Raw genomic sequence first — 19,737 nt, 5'->3', positions numbered from 1 at the left:
TATGAAGAATCGGATGTGTTAAGTTACAGAAATTATCAAGAGTATGAAAGTATATAAACAAGCTAAACAATTCGTCAAAGAATTGTGGAGAGGACGAAAGTGTGCATGTTTACACATCAAAATCGAAAATAATCTCGTAAAGGTCAGTAGGAACATTAACCTATAAATGTATACACACTCGGAATCTGTAAAAGTACGGGAAATGTTTACTCTGATATATATCCATCGTATGTGTTATGTTGATTTTATATACCTCTTCACGCTGGAATGTTACTTGTAATCTGTCACCCTAAGCTATACTAATTTTCCGACTCACAAAGATGATACTTGGTATACTCTGTCATTTTGTCACCTCAAACTGATGATGAGAGATACCTATGGCCATAAAAAACCTGCCATTTTGTTTCTTGTAATAAAATCAAAATGGCTATCCTCATATATATTTTGCTTGTTGCACCTGTATCCCAAAACCCAAAATCACGGTAAACTATTTAATTAGCTATGCTCTGACAGATATATCGTCAACGAGTGCGTATTACACACAAAGTGAATACTAATTAAAACGATATTGCAAAGAAATGTATTAAAGTCATGTAAAAGTCATTTATAGAATCATTCATAAACCACATTAAACAATGATATTACAGATATCCAATAGGACCACGTACGGGTCATAAATCTCAGATATGGAAGGATGGGATAATCAAACCACTAGATGCGTGCATAGAATTTGGGCTAGACTTGAATGTACGCGAGCATGTAAAAGATAATTAAGGAACAAAAGTAAGTGGATTATATCAATTGGAAAAAATGAATGAAGAAAATAAAAACAAAGCAAAACAATAATAACAACACGAAAAACAACAAAAAACAAAACAAAAAACAAACAAAAAATTAAATTAAAAAACGGTAACGAGTTAATATTGCAAAACAAAAATTAAACAATTATTTCTTATTAACTAGCGAATGGTGATATTTGAGATGTTCCGTGATCTTCACTTATTTTAAAATTTAATCAATATTTTCAGCCATTTTAAAGTTGTTTTACTTAATTTCCTGTCAAGTTTCGTAAAAATGCAAATTAGGTAGTAGATATCAACCCATGCACATACTTAGCCTAAATCTTAGTTGTTTTGAAATGTGTTATCTAACCCAAGACGAAAGATTTCCGACATGTCTCGTTACATTGACAATTTAAGTTTTTTTATCATTTGTGTGTCTTTTCAAATTAATGTGTACCTACATTATATGAATCCATCTATCTGTGGCGATCAATTTTATTTACTTTTAAATCATTAATTTTCGTTGGGTTTTTCGTAGAAATTCTTAATTAACTTATTCATATGTCCTGGGACTGTTAAAATTAGTACAAGCATATTGTTGCGATATCTCATTCATCCATGAAATGCTTCAAAGGAGTAGTATTTTATGGAAATTTAGTTCGAAAGAAAATATCTGATTTCACACTCTATATTCTATACATTTTATCTATATAGTATATTCCCTTATATATATCTTTTCCTAATTGTGTTTACATATATTCATGTGTGATACAGTTCTGTATTCTTCTTCATCCTGCCCTTGCCCATTTCTATAGATCACCTCATTGCAATGAAAATAAACTAGACCAGTCTTTAGCTGGTCGTGAGAGAGATGAGTGGGAGTGAAGGATTCACAATTCGAGTAAACATTCCAGGAATGAGTAACGAAACACTACCTCTTTATCTTGTCAGTTTGTAATTCAAATGCAAGCAGATCATGTTGAGATGAAAGCTGGCATGTCAGATTACCCTGGCGTGAGCTGAACTTGTCACACATTTTGACATGTCTAACAGTAAATGTTCACTGAAGAGCGACACGTTTGTATAAATCAGTCACTCGTGGTTGAATCAATAAGTGTTCCATGCTTTTATTTGATTTAAATGATTCCTTTATCAAAGAACTATATTTTTAAAAGAAGGAATCATTTTTGCGTTTTTTACTCGGGTTCGGTTCCTGTTTGAGTCTGCGGTCTAGACATTAGTCTACTGATCCTATCTACATATAGCTATAATTTCTTTAAGCAGACATTTCTGTTTAAATTTTGACTTGTCAATTAAGTTCTTTATGTCACAAATATTGATGATTATGTTTTCGTATGTGAAATATTTCTGAATATAAATTACATTGTTTAATAACGCAACATATTTGATTCGTTAATAGCGGTTAAGTCATTCCATTAACATTCATCTGACGTAATCACACAAATTGCTTGCTTTACTCGTCTTGTGTACATATTTTGGTTTTCAAACGAGACTTAACTTATCAAAACATATCATAAAGACCTTGCTAATGCCTTCCATTTTACTTTTAGATAAATCGATTTTTATATCCAATATTTTTTACTATGTACATCGTTTATACACACTGAAGATTTCTATTTACCAGGTGTGGACTTTCCCTTTCTAAATAGTAGTATCTTTCTTCCCTGCTTGCTTTTAGCAGTCGATTCAATATATACCCATTCCCTCTCAGTTGACAAATAGATAAGCATAGCTAGATATAAAAGGCCGGTACATGTAGTTTATAACCCTATATCTCCAGTTCGTGATAAGACATGTAACTTGCGCTTTTGTATCGAAGTCAATATTAATTATGAGTCCACAAATATAAATATATTCAACTGGATGTGGGCATGATTCACGGTTATTTATTGTGCTGTTTCAGTATTTTCCCTGTAAATCTATCTATGTTTCATATATCTAACCTATTTTCATCAAATTGTAGTTGGATTTAATATTCTGTTGATATGTCGTTTTTTTCTTCTTTTTTTTCCCTCAATGATAAGTAATTGTTCTGATATCGACTGTGATAATGATTATGCCTATTAATGTATCAAAATTTAATGATTTGTTGTACCTTTCGAACTAATACAAATGCATTGTTGTGTATAATTCGACGTTTTCTGACAGATTGACCTATTCAACACACCTTAGATATATATATAAAGACCATTTAATGACTACAATCCATCATGATTTTAAACGGGGACACTGACACTGTGACATGCAGTTTTAGGTATATGAGTCACTTTCTACTGTTACACATGATCAATCGCAAAGAATTATTTTCACAATTAGTGTTTCTAAATATATAGCCATTATTTCACCGCCTTCGAGTGATCTTCTTTCGATTGCGTCATTGTCATCGGATTTTTTTTGTTTTTTGTTTTTGTTTTTTTTTCTTCGATTTTACAAATCACCTGTAACTAATGTGTCGTTTATCTTCATTACATCGTAAAGCCTTTCAAGTAACAAACTAATAAGTTGTTAAATGACTTTGAAAATTTAAATTTTCCCATAAAATCGTTTTTTTAAAGATGAGAATGTCAGTTTTCAATCATGTTTATGGGATCAGCAAAAATGAAACTGACAATTATCGGAATAGTTTAACATAATTAAACTTCGTTGCTAAAAAGTGTTACATTTTCATAATTTATTTTTTTCAATCTTGAAAAAGTACAATTTTTTATGATAAACGTACTTTATACATTCATTTGATTCTTCTAATACGTGCATTTTTGCATATGTATATATAGAGGAAATTACGTATGTAATTATCAATAACACCCCACTTTACGTGTCATTAAAGATAATCAGTTATGTCTGATCTTCAGCACAGAAAATGTCAATAAAAAGTTTTACAGAATCAAGTTCGCCTTAAAGAAGATGAATGAATGGTAGAAATATGTCTCCGTGTTTTAGGAGTAAATAACAAAAATGTAAATACGTATGTCCCTCTAGCTGTTTACTTGGGATTTATATCTCATATGTTTGTCACACTGTCATGTCTGTTTCTCAGGTCGCCATTTCACCTGTACTTAACCGTGTGATTTATGGCATGACATTTAAGACAAAAGAAGGCGGATACGTAACGTTTTCTTTGAAGTTTGTCCGTTAAGTTGACATCTAATTAGTGATGATAGTGTAACTGTCTATCGTCACGTGATCCGCTAATGAGTTAAATCTTTTATTGGGTTTTACAAGATTATCTCCCTTTCAGTGTGTTTTATCGTGTCTTTCAGGAAAGTCTGGTACCAGCAGAGTTGCAAAGTATGGAAAACTCATTCTCATCACATAAACAGATTAATACTATACAAAAACCAACAAAGATAAAATATACCACAGCGTCAACAGGTAATGCTAATATTCAACACAGCGTCAAAATGAAAAATTTGTTTTACGACACCGTTCACCTCTAGATATACGTACAACGCCTTCAGAATAAAACTTAGCATATACGAAAATAGCAACGCATCAAATTTTCGATTCAGCGTCAAAACGCAGAGAAAAATATACCATATCGTCAATACATAGGTCAAAAAACCATAGTATCGACCTACCAAAAACAATGTCAATGCTGGAATACCTTATCACATGCCGAACAAGATCAATACATAAATGAATTACAATAAAGTGCCAGTAAATCACGACGAAAGTAGACCGCAGTATAAACATGTAAATCAATGTATAAAACAGACCAGTTTTTATTCCAAAAGACAAAATGCAACATAGGTTTTAGTCCCCATGTCAAAGTCAGCCTCCTTTTTGATAATAGAAAGATGTTCTACATGGAAAAAACTTCGAATGTTACCAAAATGGTTCAACATATCACATACTGAGTTTGAATTAGTCAAAGTGAATCAAAGTGAAAAATTAATTCATATAATGAATATGTTCAGCTCCATGGTGACTTGCATTGGTCCAATAGGTTTTTTTTCGCCAATACGCACGACAGCAACGTGCTTCCGTCTAATTAATGGCTTAGATCTTATTGTAGTGTTGTGCACGTATTGAATTTAAAGAATACAGAGGTAGTAATACATGATGACAAAGATTTAAAAAAAAAACAATTAAGTTGATGCCCTTCATTTTATACAAGCGTGCTAGTACATATCCTTGGACTGCTGGAAAACATCTACTTTCACAAGTGTTCACACGACATCGCTTCATTTGATGCTCGTTAGTTTGCCTGTTGGTTCCATTGTTAAGTTCCTTGTTTCCAATTGAGAACGTGCCAGTGCTTACTTGGATTGACCAAGTTTTATTGGCGGGTGTCATCGATGAAGAAGACGACACTCATTCTTCCGTAACACCTGGTCTTATTCTCTTTGTACTTTTTCAAGTGTCCCTGTGTAAATCTCTCCTTTGATCATATTTTGCCCTAGTTTTATTGAAGTTGAGTTTTGATTATTATTATGTGGACATGTTCGTATTTTTTGATGTTCTATATTGAAATGCATTTTATCCAGACAAAATGTGTAAATTGTATTGATTTCTGCTTGTGGTGCAATATACAGCGATTGTTGAGGTACAGGATCGGAGTAGAAGACAATTTTATATTTTCTGAATAGTTTCATAATTAGTCAGATCCAGCATTTCTCATGTGCAAAAGGTTGTAATTGAAAACATAATCATTTTGAGAAATAATAATTTATTAATATTTTGACAAAAACGCCTCTGACATTATTAAACACTTCAGAGAGGATGGAAGAGATAACAAGCGAACTTTGCTTGGTAGATCCGAACCAAGTGTGCGCCAGATCATCAGTAAAGTTGACTGGAACAGGCTGGTTGGTTGGGAGGCAGCCTTCCTGAGGAAGACCAACATTTCCTTATTGATACGGAGTGAGGTTGGAAGTGCAATGGCTGGACTACAAGATCGCAGATAAGCGAGGTTTGAAGGGTGGTAACCTGCTGACACCATGTACTTCACGAGATCCCAAGACGCGTTCTCGATTGCCAACTCGAATGGGTCCATGTACACTTCCTCATCGGGTCTTCGCGTAATCCTGCCACGAACATCCATCCGGCATCCATGTGAGATAAGGGCACGTGTTACCGCGGCGTCGCCTTTGTTGACAGCCACCAATAGAGGCGTCATCCCAGACTGGACTGCAACAGGAAGAGGAAGTGACATTAACAACGATCATGGACACAAGTATATGTTCAAGTACAGATGTTAATTTAATTGAATTGGTCAAACACATTTTGCACGAGATAACGTGAGACTTACCATTTATGAAAACGGAAATTAAAATTACATTATAGCTACATAAATTTAGTACAAAACGCGTAATTATAAATCACGCTCGTTTTACTCATCCTGAAAAAAAATCAATATATGTTTGAAAAATACCTAGATTGTACAAAAGATTTATAAAATAATTTTCTACGTCTCCCATTTTAGAAAAAAAAAAGTTTATGAAAAAGTGTTTAAGAAATTATAGCTGTTCTACAACAAGACGTTTCGGACATACAAGTTTTCAATTGACAAACAGCTAATAACAGCGAAATGACCATATGACGTCATATGTTTACGTCATATGTTGACATGAATTTTGATTTTCTTGCCTTTCGACCATGATTTTATATTAATTTCTGATAATTGTAAGTTAAATGATTGACTTAAATCGAAATTGTTTTTTGCTACAAGTCTTTATAATGGCAAATCTACGGTTTTCTTTAAAACTGATAAGCTTGGTAATTCCTAAACGTATGGTTGGACGCTAACAGTTTGTTAAAAGTAGATCCGTACTGTAACAAAAATCACATTCTGAGCTAACAGTCAGTGGTTTTAATTTTTTAAGTATATCTATGATTCATTTTGTTAGCAATTAATATTGAACTCAAAATAATAATAAAAAAACATTTGCATTTTGTAAATATTCTATGGTAGGATGTAAACTTCTGCATCCATATATTTAAAATCAATACGAGTATTTACTTAATAACAGTTTGACCCTGAACCTAACACGCAGTCAATCTTTTGTGTTACGAACAATAAAACCTACTTTAACAAGACAATAAGATAGATACCTAACTATTCTATCAAGATTGTTGTCACAAAAAATACGTCGTAAACGAGATGATGGATGACGATAGAAATAGCAAACATAGGCACGAAAAGAATTGTTCAGCTTTAACTCATTACTGCCTCATATCATTATGTATATATAATTATAAAGCTGATCTGAATTTTATCCCATGAAAGGGAAAAATCTTTTTGATTTAAATATCTTACATTGAAATACAATTAATCACGTGTGTTCTAAATTACTTAGGATTCTACTGACCTAAAATAATTATCTACATACATTATAAAGGGTGTCATAGACAATCAATTTCACGCTATCATCACGCAACATGTAAAACATAAATATATTATATTTGTATAATAAATTTGTTACATATTAATAATATATTATAAACTTTATTTATTTTACAACAATTGCGAAACAAGTTATGTCAACTTCTACTAATCACTCTTGTTGGCCCGGATGTAGGCGCGCGAGGGGTCTTCTTGTGGGAGGACCCGGGGAAAACCCACGTGGTCGGGACCTTTTCACGTCCGTGACGGGAATCGAACCCCGGTCGGCTGCGCCACCCGACCATTATTACATATTACCGTTGCCAGTTCAATTATCTTTGCATGAATATCATATAATTCCGGATTTAGCCTGTTACTTACTGTTGGGTGTTTTGATATGTTCCATATTTGTCATCCCTAGAAACAAAGTGTTACGAAAGTTACCTATACCATCCACGATGCGATGGGTTTAATATTACTAGTTTTATTTACATTAAGAACATATTTACGAATCCATTATCATGTTACTTTATTTACTTCACTTTAGCCAGAACAGTTATATATACAACTTTACCAGGTACTTACGTTCTCAAATCTGTTCGTTCGTACAATTCATCAGTAGTATTATGTTAGGAATGCATCCGATAAACAATGCATTGATTTATTTTATTTCATTTATTTTTTATTCATTTACTTATTTATTTATTTATTAAATATTCTTTACAGCAATAAAGTCATATTGAAAAGATATAATGAAATAAAATCGAAATAATTTCGTCGATGGTTGTCATAGAGACGGGTATGTATGTAAATTACATATAAGTCTTGTGATACTGTAAGCGTACTTAATTTGCCACAATCAAATTTTGATGCAATATTTTTTTTTTTTTTTTTTAATTAGCGTGATGATGAATTAGCACATCCAAAAAGCACAATGGCACGTTAACCAAATGTAAATTAGCGCAATCGATTTTAAGTACAATATTTTTAGTGCGAAAAGCTTTAAATCAATATTAACTCTAAAATGTATTCTCTTACAATTCAGGTGATCAAGTTCAAAACCGTGGATGATATAAATTTCCAGTGAATGATATACCAAGCGTATGCCAATATATCTTAAAACTTGACCCCTTATAATAAATGTGGAATGATATAAAATGAATTGTTACATCATTATTCGCTTAATGACATTTGAATATTCTATTTTAGACGATACGAACATCGAAGACATTGTAAAGTTTACTTATTATGACAGATTACACATAAAGAAAAATTCTTTCTTAACATTTATCATGATATTTGAAAGGAAATTAGCATTTTGCCTATTTAAATCATCCGGATATGTATCTCTGTTCTGTAGATTTATTTTACAGCCACAGGCAATTCTAACACTATGTTTAAAGTCATACGTAATTGATAAATCACTCGTTTTTTTCTACCATCTTAAACCCCAACTTTAAAAATTCATTCAATTTAAATTGTAACTTTCATTTTCTCATATCAATTTGTTTACTTAATGATTTTTTTTTATTTTATAGTAAACATAGGTTATATATGGTTCAGAATGATACAATCTACTTTCTTTGACTCAAGCTATAGATGTGCTTAAGTTTGTCTTGTTTTACTTCAATACGTTACAAGAGTTAAATGGACATGTCTTTATATATATCTGAAGATGTGTCAAGATTTTATCTATAAATAACATAAATTTTAAATGTTGACGTCACTATTAAGTGAAAAATGTTTTTCTATATACATTTGAATAAGTATTTGATATTTAGGATCTTAAGATTATGCTGCGTGAATTTTGTTTTTCTTCAAATATATGAACTTTAAATCTGAATTACGTTCACTTCCATGGACTTCTCTATATCAAGCCGATGATATTGAGTCCTGCACATGATTTTAGCATTGATAAACATATATGATCACTGATTCATATATTATATCTGGTTAGCAGTTTAAAAACTGAAAAATATCCTGAATGTCTTCATTCGGTTAAGTAAAGACAACAAAATTCGAAGCTAAAAATAGCTTGTCTTTGGTAATGGAAAAGCTATGTGTCGTGCCTGATGTCTGGCCAATGAAATATACTAAAACAAGTCAGGGGTTATCCAGTGCTACATGTTAATCAATCTCAAACGAAACTAAAACTTTTCCATAAGTTAAGATATATTAACAAGATCCGCTATGAAGACAAGGGGAGATAACCTTGATTTCCGATTGTAATTATGATAGTAACGAAATAACCAAATGAAAGCACTGGAACGTACATACATGACTTATCATATGTTAATGATAATCAACCAAATCAGGAATATAAAAATCTGGACATTTTTTTTAATGCGACTTCAAATCGCATTATGTCTTCACGATGATTGAACTAAACGCCTCAACGTATATTGCTAATGTATATGTAATATTCTTCTAATTCATATGATAATAATGATTATTTTTGATTTATTGAAATGCCTTATATAGCATTATTTATTTATTTATTTATTCATTTATTTATTGAGTCGTTATTTACTGTTTTGGCAACATTTTCAAATGAAGCAGATCGTTTTGAACATTTAACAAATGATATTTCGTCAATGGTGTAACATATTTCTAACTTTCTTTACACGTAAGAAAACAACTGACGCCGTACGAAGCTATACATATCATCACACATCTAAATATCATAATAAATAGATAGATAAATAAACAGTAATGTATTTGTTCAATGATTAAGTATAAATCATGAGTATATATATTAAACTATGTGCCAAATTAATAAAATTGTGATGTTACGGATTCGTGTATCATAATTAGTAGTAGAAATGCTATTTGTGTGTTTGTATTACAATGTTAGTTTGTAAATAAATATAAAGACTTAAGAAGTAATGTTATCAATAATCACGTGACATTGGTACAGTCCATAGTTACATCGCTATATTAATATAACATATTACACTGATTCTTATTACCGTCCACATTAACATCAGTGTATTAATACAACATATTACTCTGAAACCTAATACAGTCTATACTTAGTCACTGTATTAATACAACATATCACACTGCTTCCTAATACAGTCTATACTTAGTCACTGTATTGATACAACATATTACACTGATTCCTAATACAGTCTATACTTAGTCACTGTATTAATACAACATATTACTCTGAAACCTAATACAGTCTATACTTAGTCACTGTATTAATACAACATATTACACTGAAACCGAATACAGTCTATACTTAGTCACTGTATTAATACAACATATTACTCTGAAACCTAATACAGTCTATACTTAGTCATTGTATTAATACAACATATTACACTGATTCCTATTACAGTCCACAGTAACATCACTGTATTAATACAACATATTACACTGAAAACTGAAACAGTCTATACTTAGTCACTGTATTAATACAACATATTACACTGCTTCATATTACAGTCCACAGTAACATCACTGTATTAATACAACATATTACACTGAAACCTAACACAGTCTATACTTAGTCACTGTATTAATACAACATATCACACTGCTTCATATTACAGTCCACAGTAACATCGCTGTATTAATACAACATATTACACTGAAACCTAACACAGTCTATACTTAGTCACTGTATTGATACAACATATTACACTGAAACCTAACACAGTCTATACTTAGTCACTGTATTAATACAACATATCACACTGCTTCATATTACAGTCCACAGTAACATCACTGTATTAATACAACATATTACACTGAAACCTAACACAGTCTATACTTAGTCACTGTATTAATACATTGTATTAATACAACATATCACACTGCTTCATATTACAGTCCACAGTAACATCGCTGTATTAATACAACATATTACACTGAAACCTAACACAGTCTATACTTAGTCACTGTATTGATACAACATATTACACTGAAACCTAACACAGTCTATACTTAGTCACTGTATTAATACAACATATTACTCTGAAACCTAATACAGTCTATACTTAGTCACTGTATTAATACAACATATTACACTGAAACCTAACACAGTATATACTTAGTCACTGTATTAATACAACATATTACACTGAAAACTGAAACAGTCTATACTTAGTCATTGTATTAATACAACATATTACACTGAAACCTAACACAGTATATACTTAGTCACTGTATTAATACAACATATTACACTGAAACCTAATACAGTCTATACTTAGTCACTGTATTAATACAACATATTACACTGAAAACTGAAACAGTCTATACTTAGTCACTGTATTAATACAACATATTACACTGAAACCTAATACAGTCTATACTTAGTCACTGTATTAATACAACATATTACACTGAAACCTAATACAGTCTATACTTAGTCACTGTATTAATACAACATATTACACTGATTCTTATTGCAGCCCACAGTAATATCACTGTATTAATACAACATAGATAAGATCACGTGAAATTCTACTTACTACCGACATTAAACGCTAAACAAGCATATTGCGTAGTTTTACTAGTCAAACATGACATTTTGGCAGCAGAAAATCACTAAATATGAGAAACACCAGTTGTAATGACCTTCAATGAGATTCCATATTATGTGGGGAAGTTTAATTATGGGGAATTTTTACGGTCGTCATAAAGATCTCATTGGGAAATAATATATTTCTTTGTTCAGTGTGAAGCTGGACGCGTCTGATGCTCGTTAGTTTGCCTGTTGATTCCGTTGTTGTATTTCTTGTTCTAATTGAAGTAGGTGACATCACTTACTTGGAGTTAACAAGATTTACATGGCGGGAATCGTCACGGAATAACACAGTGTAATCATATAAAAAAAATAGTTCGAGCATACCGATAAATCTTATTAAACAACTTTGAAATTTTAGACAAGATGAAAGAGGGTTGTACAAAAGCACGCGCATGAATAACACCTACAAAGAACATAATTAAGCATTAGATATTGTAAAGCGAAATGACTAATTTAGGCGCAACTCGTGGCTGTTTTGTCCCAGCACTCCTCAGTGATGTTCAGGGCATAATATTGGAAACCTAGGGCAGGCGAATGAAGAAATTCAAACTCGATCCAAAAAATGTCAAAATTTAGATGGGGAGGCTCCAAGAGACATAATTCAATTAATTTTATAATTTTAATTTACCTGATATTCTCAGAAGAACATCAAGTACATGTGTAGCCCTGACGGAGTAACGGAGTGCTATTCATAAATCATTCTCAGTGTTAATAAAATTTACACATTTGTAAGTAGACAGGAACGGCATAGAAAAGCTCGAAATCTGTCACATAAACGGCATTGTCTCTAATTTATAAGATCTTAACGAACATTCAAAGATTGTACAAAAGAGACACAAATAGGACGTTTCAATACCAATTTATAGTTAGATACAGTGGAGCCTAAATTTTGAGATCTACGAGGCGCCTGACGAGAAAATAAACTTTGTGCACATTAGAGTTACCATAGCTATGAAATATTGTCAATTTAGGTAGTTATTTAAGGAGTTGTGTCCCTTGTTGATTGACAAATTTGCAATTTTAAATGATAGTTAAAGTAAGAAAAATAGAATAAATGAATTGACATTATCAAGAAAAAATATAAAGAAAAGAAAATAACACAGAATCAAAACATCTTCTAGACAAATTTCAAATCGACAACCAGGAACGGACAAAATAGATATTAAAATCTCATTAACAACTAAAATAACGTTCCCACCATAATATTTCCCCATATTAGAAGGACCACAAATCCGGATATCTTAATGATAGGAAACCTTGTATTTCTGTTGTTATTATGAGTCTACACATAGATCGATATCCTGCTATAAGGAACTTTAATTTATCTACCTAAGATTGTACAACAGACACACAGGTGAATAGCATCTCTTTTATAAATCAGGGTGAGATACAGTAAAGTCAAACAATGGATTAAACTGCATCGTACAGCTGTTTCGTCTTTCTAGGACTCGTCAGTGATGCTACACCTTACAGCTGTTTCGTCCTTCAAGGACTCGTCAGCGATGCTACATGATACAGCTGTTTCGTACTTCTAGGACTCGTCAGTGATGTTACATCATACAGCTGTTTCGTCCTTCTATGACTCGTCAGTAATGCTATATCATACACTTGTTTCGTCCATCTAGGACTCGTCAGTGATGCTACATCATACGGTTGTTTCATCCTTCTGGGACTCGTCAGTTATGCTACATCACACAGCTGTTTCGTCTTTCTACGACTCGTCAGTTATGCTACATCACACAGCTGTTTCGTCCTTCTACGACTCGTCAGTGATGCTACATCATACAGCTGTTTCGTCCTTCTAGGACTCGTCAGTAATGCTATATCATACACTTGTTTCGTCCATCTAGGACTCGTCAGTGATGCTACATCATACAGTTTTTTCGTCCTTCTAGGACTCGTCAGTTATGCTACATTACACAGCTGTTTCGTCCTTCTACGACTCGTCAGTGATGTTACATCATACAGCTGTTTCGTCCTTCTAGGACTCGTCATGATGCTATATCATACAGCTGTTTCGTCCTTCTAGGACTCGTCAGTGATGCTACATCATACAGCTGTTTCGTCCTTCTACGACTCGTCAGTGATGCTATATCATACAGCTGTTTCGTCCTTCTACGACTCGTCAGTTATGCTACATCACACAGTTGTTTCGTCCTTCTACGACTCGTCAGTGATGCTACATCATACAGCTGTTTCGTCCTTCTACGACTCGTCAGTGATGCAGTGATGCTACATCACACAGTTGTTTCGTCCTTCTACGACTCGTCAGTGATGCTACATCATACAGCTGTTTCGTTCTTCTAGGACTCGTCAGTTATGCTACATCACACAGTTGTTTCGTCCTCCTACGACTCGTCAGTGATGCTACATCATACAGCTGTTTCGTCCTTCTAGGACTCGTCAGTTATGCTACATCACACAGCTGTTTCGTCCTTCTACGACTCGTCAGTGATGCTACATCACACAGTTGTTTCGTCCTTCTACGACTCGTCAGTGATGCTACATCACACAGCTGTTTCGTCCTTCTACGACTCGTCAGTGATGCTACATCATACAGCTGTTTCGTCCTTCTACGACTCGTCAGTGATGCTACATCACACAGCTGTTTCGTCCTTCTACGACTCGTCAGTGATGCTACATCATACAGCTGTTTCGTCCTTCTACGACTCGTCAGTGATGCTACATCACACAGCTGTTTCGTCCTTCTACGACTCGTCAGTGATGCTACATCATACAGCTGTTTCGTCCTTCTAGGACTCGTCAGTTATGCTACATCATACAGTTGTTTCGTCCTTCTACGACTCGTCAGTGATGCTACATCATACAGCTGTTTCGTCCTTCTACGACTCGTCAGTGATGCTACATCATACAGCTGTTTCGTCCTTCTAGGACTCGTCAGTTATGCTATATCATACACTTGTTTCGTCCATCTAGGACTCGTCAGTGATGCTACATCATACAGGTTTTTCGTCCTTCTAGGACTCGTCAGTTATGCTACATTACACAGCTGTTTCGTCCTTCTACGACTCGTCAGTGATGCTACATCATACAGTTGTTTCGTCCTTCTACGACTCGTCAGTGATGCTATATCATACAGCTGTTTCGTCCTTCTAGGACTCGTCAGTGATGCTACATCATACAATTGTTTCGTCCTTCTACGACTCGTCAGTGATGCTATATCATACAGCTGTTTCGTCCTTCTACGACTCGTCAGTTATGCTACATCACACAGTTGTTTCGTCCTTCTACGACTCGTCAGTGATGCTACATCATACAGCTGTTTCGTCCTTCTACGACTCGTCAGTGATGCTACATCATACAGCTGTTTCGTCCTTCTAGGACTCGTCAGTTATGCTACATCACACAGTTGTTTCGTCCTTCTACGACTCGTCAGTGATGCTACATCATACAGCTGTTTCGTCCTTCTAGGACTCGTCAGTTATGCTACATCATACAGCTGTTTCGTCCTTCTACGACTCGTCAGTGATGCTACATCACACAGTTGTTTCGTCCTTCTACGACTCGTCAGTGATGCTACATCACACAGCTGTTTCGTCCTTCTACGACTCGTCAGTGATGCTACATCATACAGCTGTTTCGTCCTTCTACGACTCGTCAGTGATGCTACATCACACAGCTGTTTCGTCCTTCTACGACTCGTCAGTGATGCTACATCATACAGCTGTTTCGTCCTTCTACGACTCGTCAGTGATGCTACATCACACAGCTGTTTCGTCCTTCTACGACTCGTCAGTGATGCTACATCATACAGCTGTTTCGTCCTTCTAGGACTCGTCAGTTATGCTACATCATACAGTTGTTTCGTCCTTCTACGACTCGTCAGTGATGCTACATCATACAGCTGTTTCGTCCTTCTACGACTCATCAGTGATGCTACATCATACTGCTGTTTCGTCCTTCTAGGACTCGTCAGTTATGCTACATCATACAGTTGTTTCGTCCTTCTACGACTCGCCAGTGATGCTACATCATACAGCTGTTTCGTCCTTCTAGGACTCGTCAGTTATGCTACATCACACAGCTGTTTCGTCCTTCTACGACTCGTCAGTGATGCTACATCATACAGCTGTTTCGTCCTTCTAGGACTCGTCAGTTATGCTACATCACACAGTTGTTTCGTCCTTCTACGACTCGTCAGTGATGCTAAGGGCCTAAAGTTTGAAGCTTAGGGGACGATTAAGGAGAATCCAAAGTGATCAAAAGAAAAGTCAAAATCTAGACGGGCAGGTGCATCCCCCCAAAAATAAGTTATGATTTAAATGATAAATAATTATTGGATTTCAACAAAATATAGTATTTCCATAAAAAGTCATATTAAAATACGATAATAACGATATTATTCTACTTGATTTTAAAAACAATATGTTGAATATCATATCAATGTTTATTCAAATAACTTAACAACTTTGTTCATTTGTAACTGTAACATAGCTGAGAGATAGGAAAATTGCATCCTTTACAACGTATTCACGCATAGAAATTATATAAAGCTTTAAGAAATTGATAGAGTGAAAGGATTTTTTATCCTTGTATGATATCCTACTATATTCATTCGGTCAAACATAATTACATAGTGAGATGACAGGATTAATTAGGTAGATGTGTATGAAAATGAAAGAACATCTGCCCCTCGGAGTCGGAAGGCAGCGTAAAGGTACATCGAGATTTGTGAAGGTACAAAACAATTTCTGTATTCTCTGTGTATTTCTAAGGACGGTAATGATGAAAAGTGCAGAAGTTTATTATTAAACAGCACTCGTGTGAAGTTTTACAAATAAAGAACCATTTGATTTCCGTTTCAAAACTGGTTAATCCGTGCTCCGTACTGTTTGACTACAAGCAATAACTTGTTTAGTGTTTGTTAGTGTTCATGATAAAGTCGTTTTAGTAATTTAGATCTACAAATAAGAGTTAATTATACTACATCATATACTTACAATTCCGTAATAATACTGAAAATATGAAGACTAGAATTATTTCCCTGGAAAGAAGACAAAAATCAAAGGAAAGCACACGCCCATCGGGGCTTTCATGCGCGGAGGTAGACCACACATACATAGGGGTTATACAGTTCAAACAAGACAATTTTATAGAAACTGGGTGAGATGCAACGTTCACGTGTGGGAAACTTATAATCAAAATTGGGTGTTTTATCATATGATTGTATGCTGTCCATCAGTGAAGACAAAATTTTCACAGCTGCTCGTTTCTTTTATTATATAAATTAATTTTATTATCGCGCTAGAATTTATACCAGACTTTCGTATAAATCATACTGCAATTTACATACTGGAGAGCGTATATCTTATATACAGTCAAATTTGATAGATACAAATTAATGTATATAAATCATGACACAATTGTTCAAATTCTTAGCGTGTATATATATATCTATTCATATATGCTGTATAGTTCAAACCTAGTTCAAATTTCCGAAAGCCACGACTCCATATTTGACTTAAAGACTTTATTTGTTCAATAAAACAAACAGGATCAAACACAAATTATCACAATTCCGAAACGCCTGATCCCAGATAAGATATTCCAGTAATTATCTGACGGTGTGTTGCAACTTCTCTAATCAAAACTATTTCATATAATCTCCAATTGACAATTTGTATTATTAAAGCGTTAAGCTGATTAAGCTCAGTTCTGAGTTATAAGTATGTTTGACACGTATGGTTACATAATGCATTATTTTTTCGTCAAAAGTAATTGACGTTTCTTTATGACATCTCATGATAAAGGAACGATTGAAATACGAAAAAAGAATCAGAAAAATTAATACAGAAAGTTCGTGACTGACAAGATCAATTTAAAAATTAGTTTCTTATTTGATGTTTATGATTGTTCTTAAAGATTTATTAACCTACGAACTTGAATTACTTTATATCTTAACATTCAGAAAATTCGTAGAAAAATATGCTATAAATTTGAACTATTATTTAATCAAATTGTCATTTAAGTTTTTCTCTGAAAAAGTATAATTATGACAAAATATTAATTAAGAAATACGAAACTTCAATAAGATATCAAGCTGGGGCTAAGAATATTTATTTTATGCCAAGTAAATGCAATTTTAACACAACATCCATTCGCCATAATCCAAACCTAGTTCTATTAAAACGAAATCCCTGCCAGTAAACAGTCACAACTCCACGAAATATAGGGCGTATCTCCAGAAATCCCGCAATTCAGTAATCAAATACTACCAGATGGGCATTTTTTCCGCGGCAGTGTCATTTTCGCGATTTTCGCCAAAAAAGATGTGCATGCTAATTAACACGGCAATACATGTGCTATGGAAATAACAATATCATTATCTTAATTGGGGGGGAAAACTCTAGAAAAAAGACATTCCCAGCATTATATCGAAACCATAAGACACCGAATGGATTACAGTGATAGGAAATTGTTTCGTGGCGTGGTTTATCAACAATGGCATATACTGATATATATAATATTCTTTATCTTTATATAATAAGCTTTATCTTATCGTCATAATTGATCAACTGTCATAAAAGGCCTTTTGTCTCGTTCCTTGCACAATATATTTGAAATCTATATTTAAGATATCAATGTAACTTGGTTCTGGCAGACTAAACTTAAAGACATGTTGTGATATAGGAATATTCAAGGACAACTGAATTCTTGTTTGTGCATTCCAGTAAGGTCAGCTTGAACAAAATGAAACTCAAAATTGTTGAAAACTGATATCATTTTTAAAAATATAGATTCATCTGGAAACAATAGAGGTTGACCGATAATTTCGCAATAGTCAATATTTCACAATATTTTCGCGTGACAATATACAGTCGAATCTCGTTATCTCGAAGTCGGCGTGACCGAGAGAAAACTTCGAGTTATCCGAGTATTCGATTTAAGTAATTTCAAATGTTTATTGTGAAGTTTGGTCGAGAATGACAAAATATTTCGAATTATACAGGGTATATGAGTTTTTAAGGGTTCGAGATAACGAGGTTTTACGGTATTGCAATAAGGGGGGTCCGCGAGTGGAATGAAAATGCGAAATTTTTCATTTTTCAAGTTTGATGTAACAATGTCTGTCTATTTGTCTGTAACAATGTAGACTCAAACGAAATTCACACGCCGTAAATGATGGGTTTTTTGAAGGGTTTCTTAATTTTGTTTAGTTCTTTTTTTGTGGGGGGGGGGGGGGGGGGGGAGGGGTTCGCCACAATAATAAAATTAATTATGAAATAAAAGTTCATTTAATTTAAAAGGTTCTAAGAATCAATTTAAGAAATACTTAATATTTTCATACATCTTAACCAAGTCCAATATTAAACGACTCTAGACTTTAATATATAGCGTATACCCTACCGCCATGACGTCTAGTACAGGCTATCATAGATACCAGCGTGATCGCAATCACCATTAGCCCAGTTGCTCCGTCTGTTCTAGGGTCAGCGACACTTAATGATTCATTAGGCGTGACCTTGTTTGACCTCAGTACCGCATTCAGCAAGTGATGTACCACTTGTAAACGGTCATTACACTTGAGAGTACCTACATAATAACAATACGGTGGCAAGCGACCTACCAACTGTGGAACCCGCCGTCATACAAGTTAAGTCTCTTTGTACCAGCGCTAAGACGTACGTACTTCGGAACTAGAAAGCTCCAGCCTTTCTCGAAATCGTTCCAAAAACTAAAGAGGTGAAGATGGTTAGCGCTAATCCACAGAATATATGTAAAACTAATTCGATTCCAGTTTGTAAGATACCATTTACAACACAATGGTGCTTGTGTGTTGTGGGTGTGTTACGGAAAAAGCATATGGTACTTCAGACATCACGACTTCGCATTTCTATCGGCCTTAGATGGCAGAGAGTGTCTGAAGTGTTCTTTACCTCGGGGAGCTCATTTAAAACGTCAATAATCCACGAAGGTCGCTTGAAATCTTACTCTTCTTTACACTGTTTCATTTACAGATTCAACTTCTCGCAAAAAAAAATCGAAAATAGCACTGCCGCGAATAATTCCAGATCTACATCATTTCCTCGACAATATTAGGGTTATTTATA

At 34.0% G+C, this 19,737-nt stretch overlaps 1 protein-coding gene across 3 annotated transcripts in view; it reads right to left on the bottom strand.

Moving 5' to 3' along the window:
* Positions 1-5,455: 5,455 nt before the first annotated feature.
* The window catches only part of LOC132561398 (poly [ADP-ribose] polymerase tankyrase-1-like), a 29,535-nt gene continuing 15,253 nt past the window's right edge, over positions 5,456-19,737 (bottom strand). For all 3 annotated transcript variants that reach the window (XM_060226123.1, XM_060226124.1, XM_060226122.1), the window contains exon 4: positions 5,456-5,933. In XM_060226123.1, the coding sequence (XP_060082106.1) occupies positions 5,476-5,933 (458 nt within the window). In that variant the 3' untranslated portion in view covers positions 5,456-5,475. The remainder of the gene's footprint in view (positions 5,934-19,737) is intronic.

Source organism: Ylistrum balloti, unplaced genomic scaffold (assembly GCF_031769215.1).
Source record: "Ylistrum balloti isolate Yb309-2 unplaced genomic scaffold, AGI_CSIRO_Ybal_v1 Utg371198, whole genome shotgun sequence".
In the NCBI taxonomy this organism is placed as follows: Eukaryota; Metazoa; Mollusca; class Bivalvia; order Pectinida; family Pectinidae; genus Ylistrum; species Ylistrum balloti.
The sequence above is the reverse complement of the archived record's forward strand: the minus strand, read 5'-3'. Positions and strand labels throughout refer to the sequence as shown.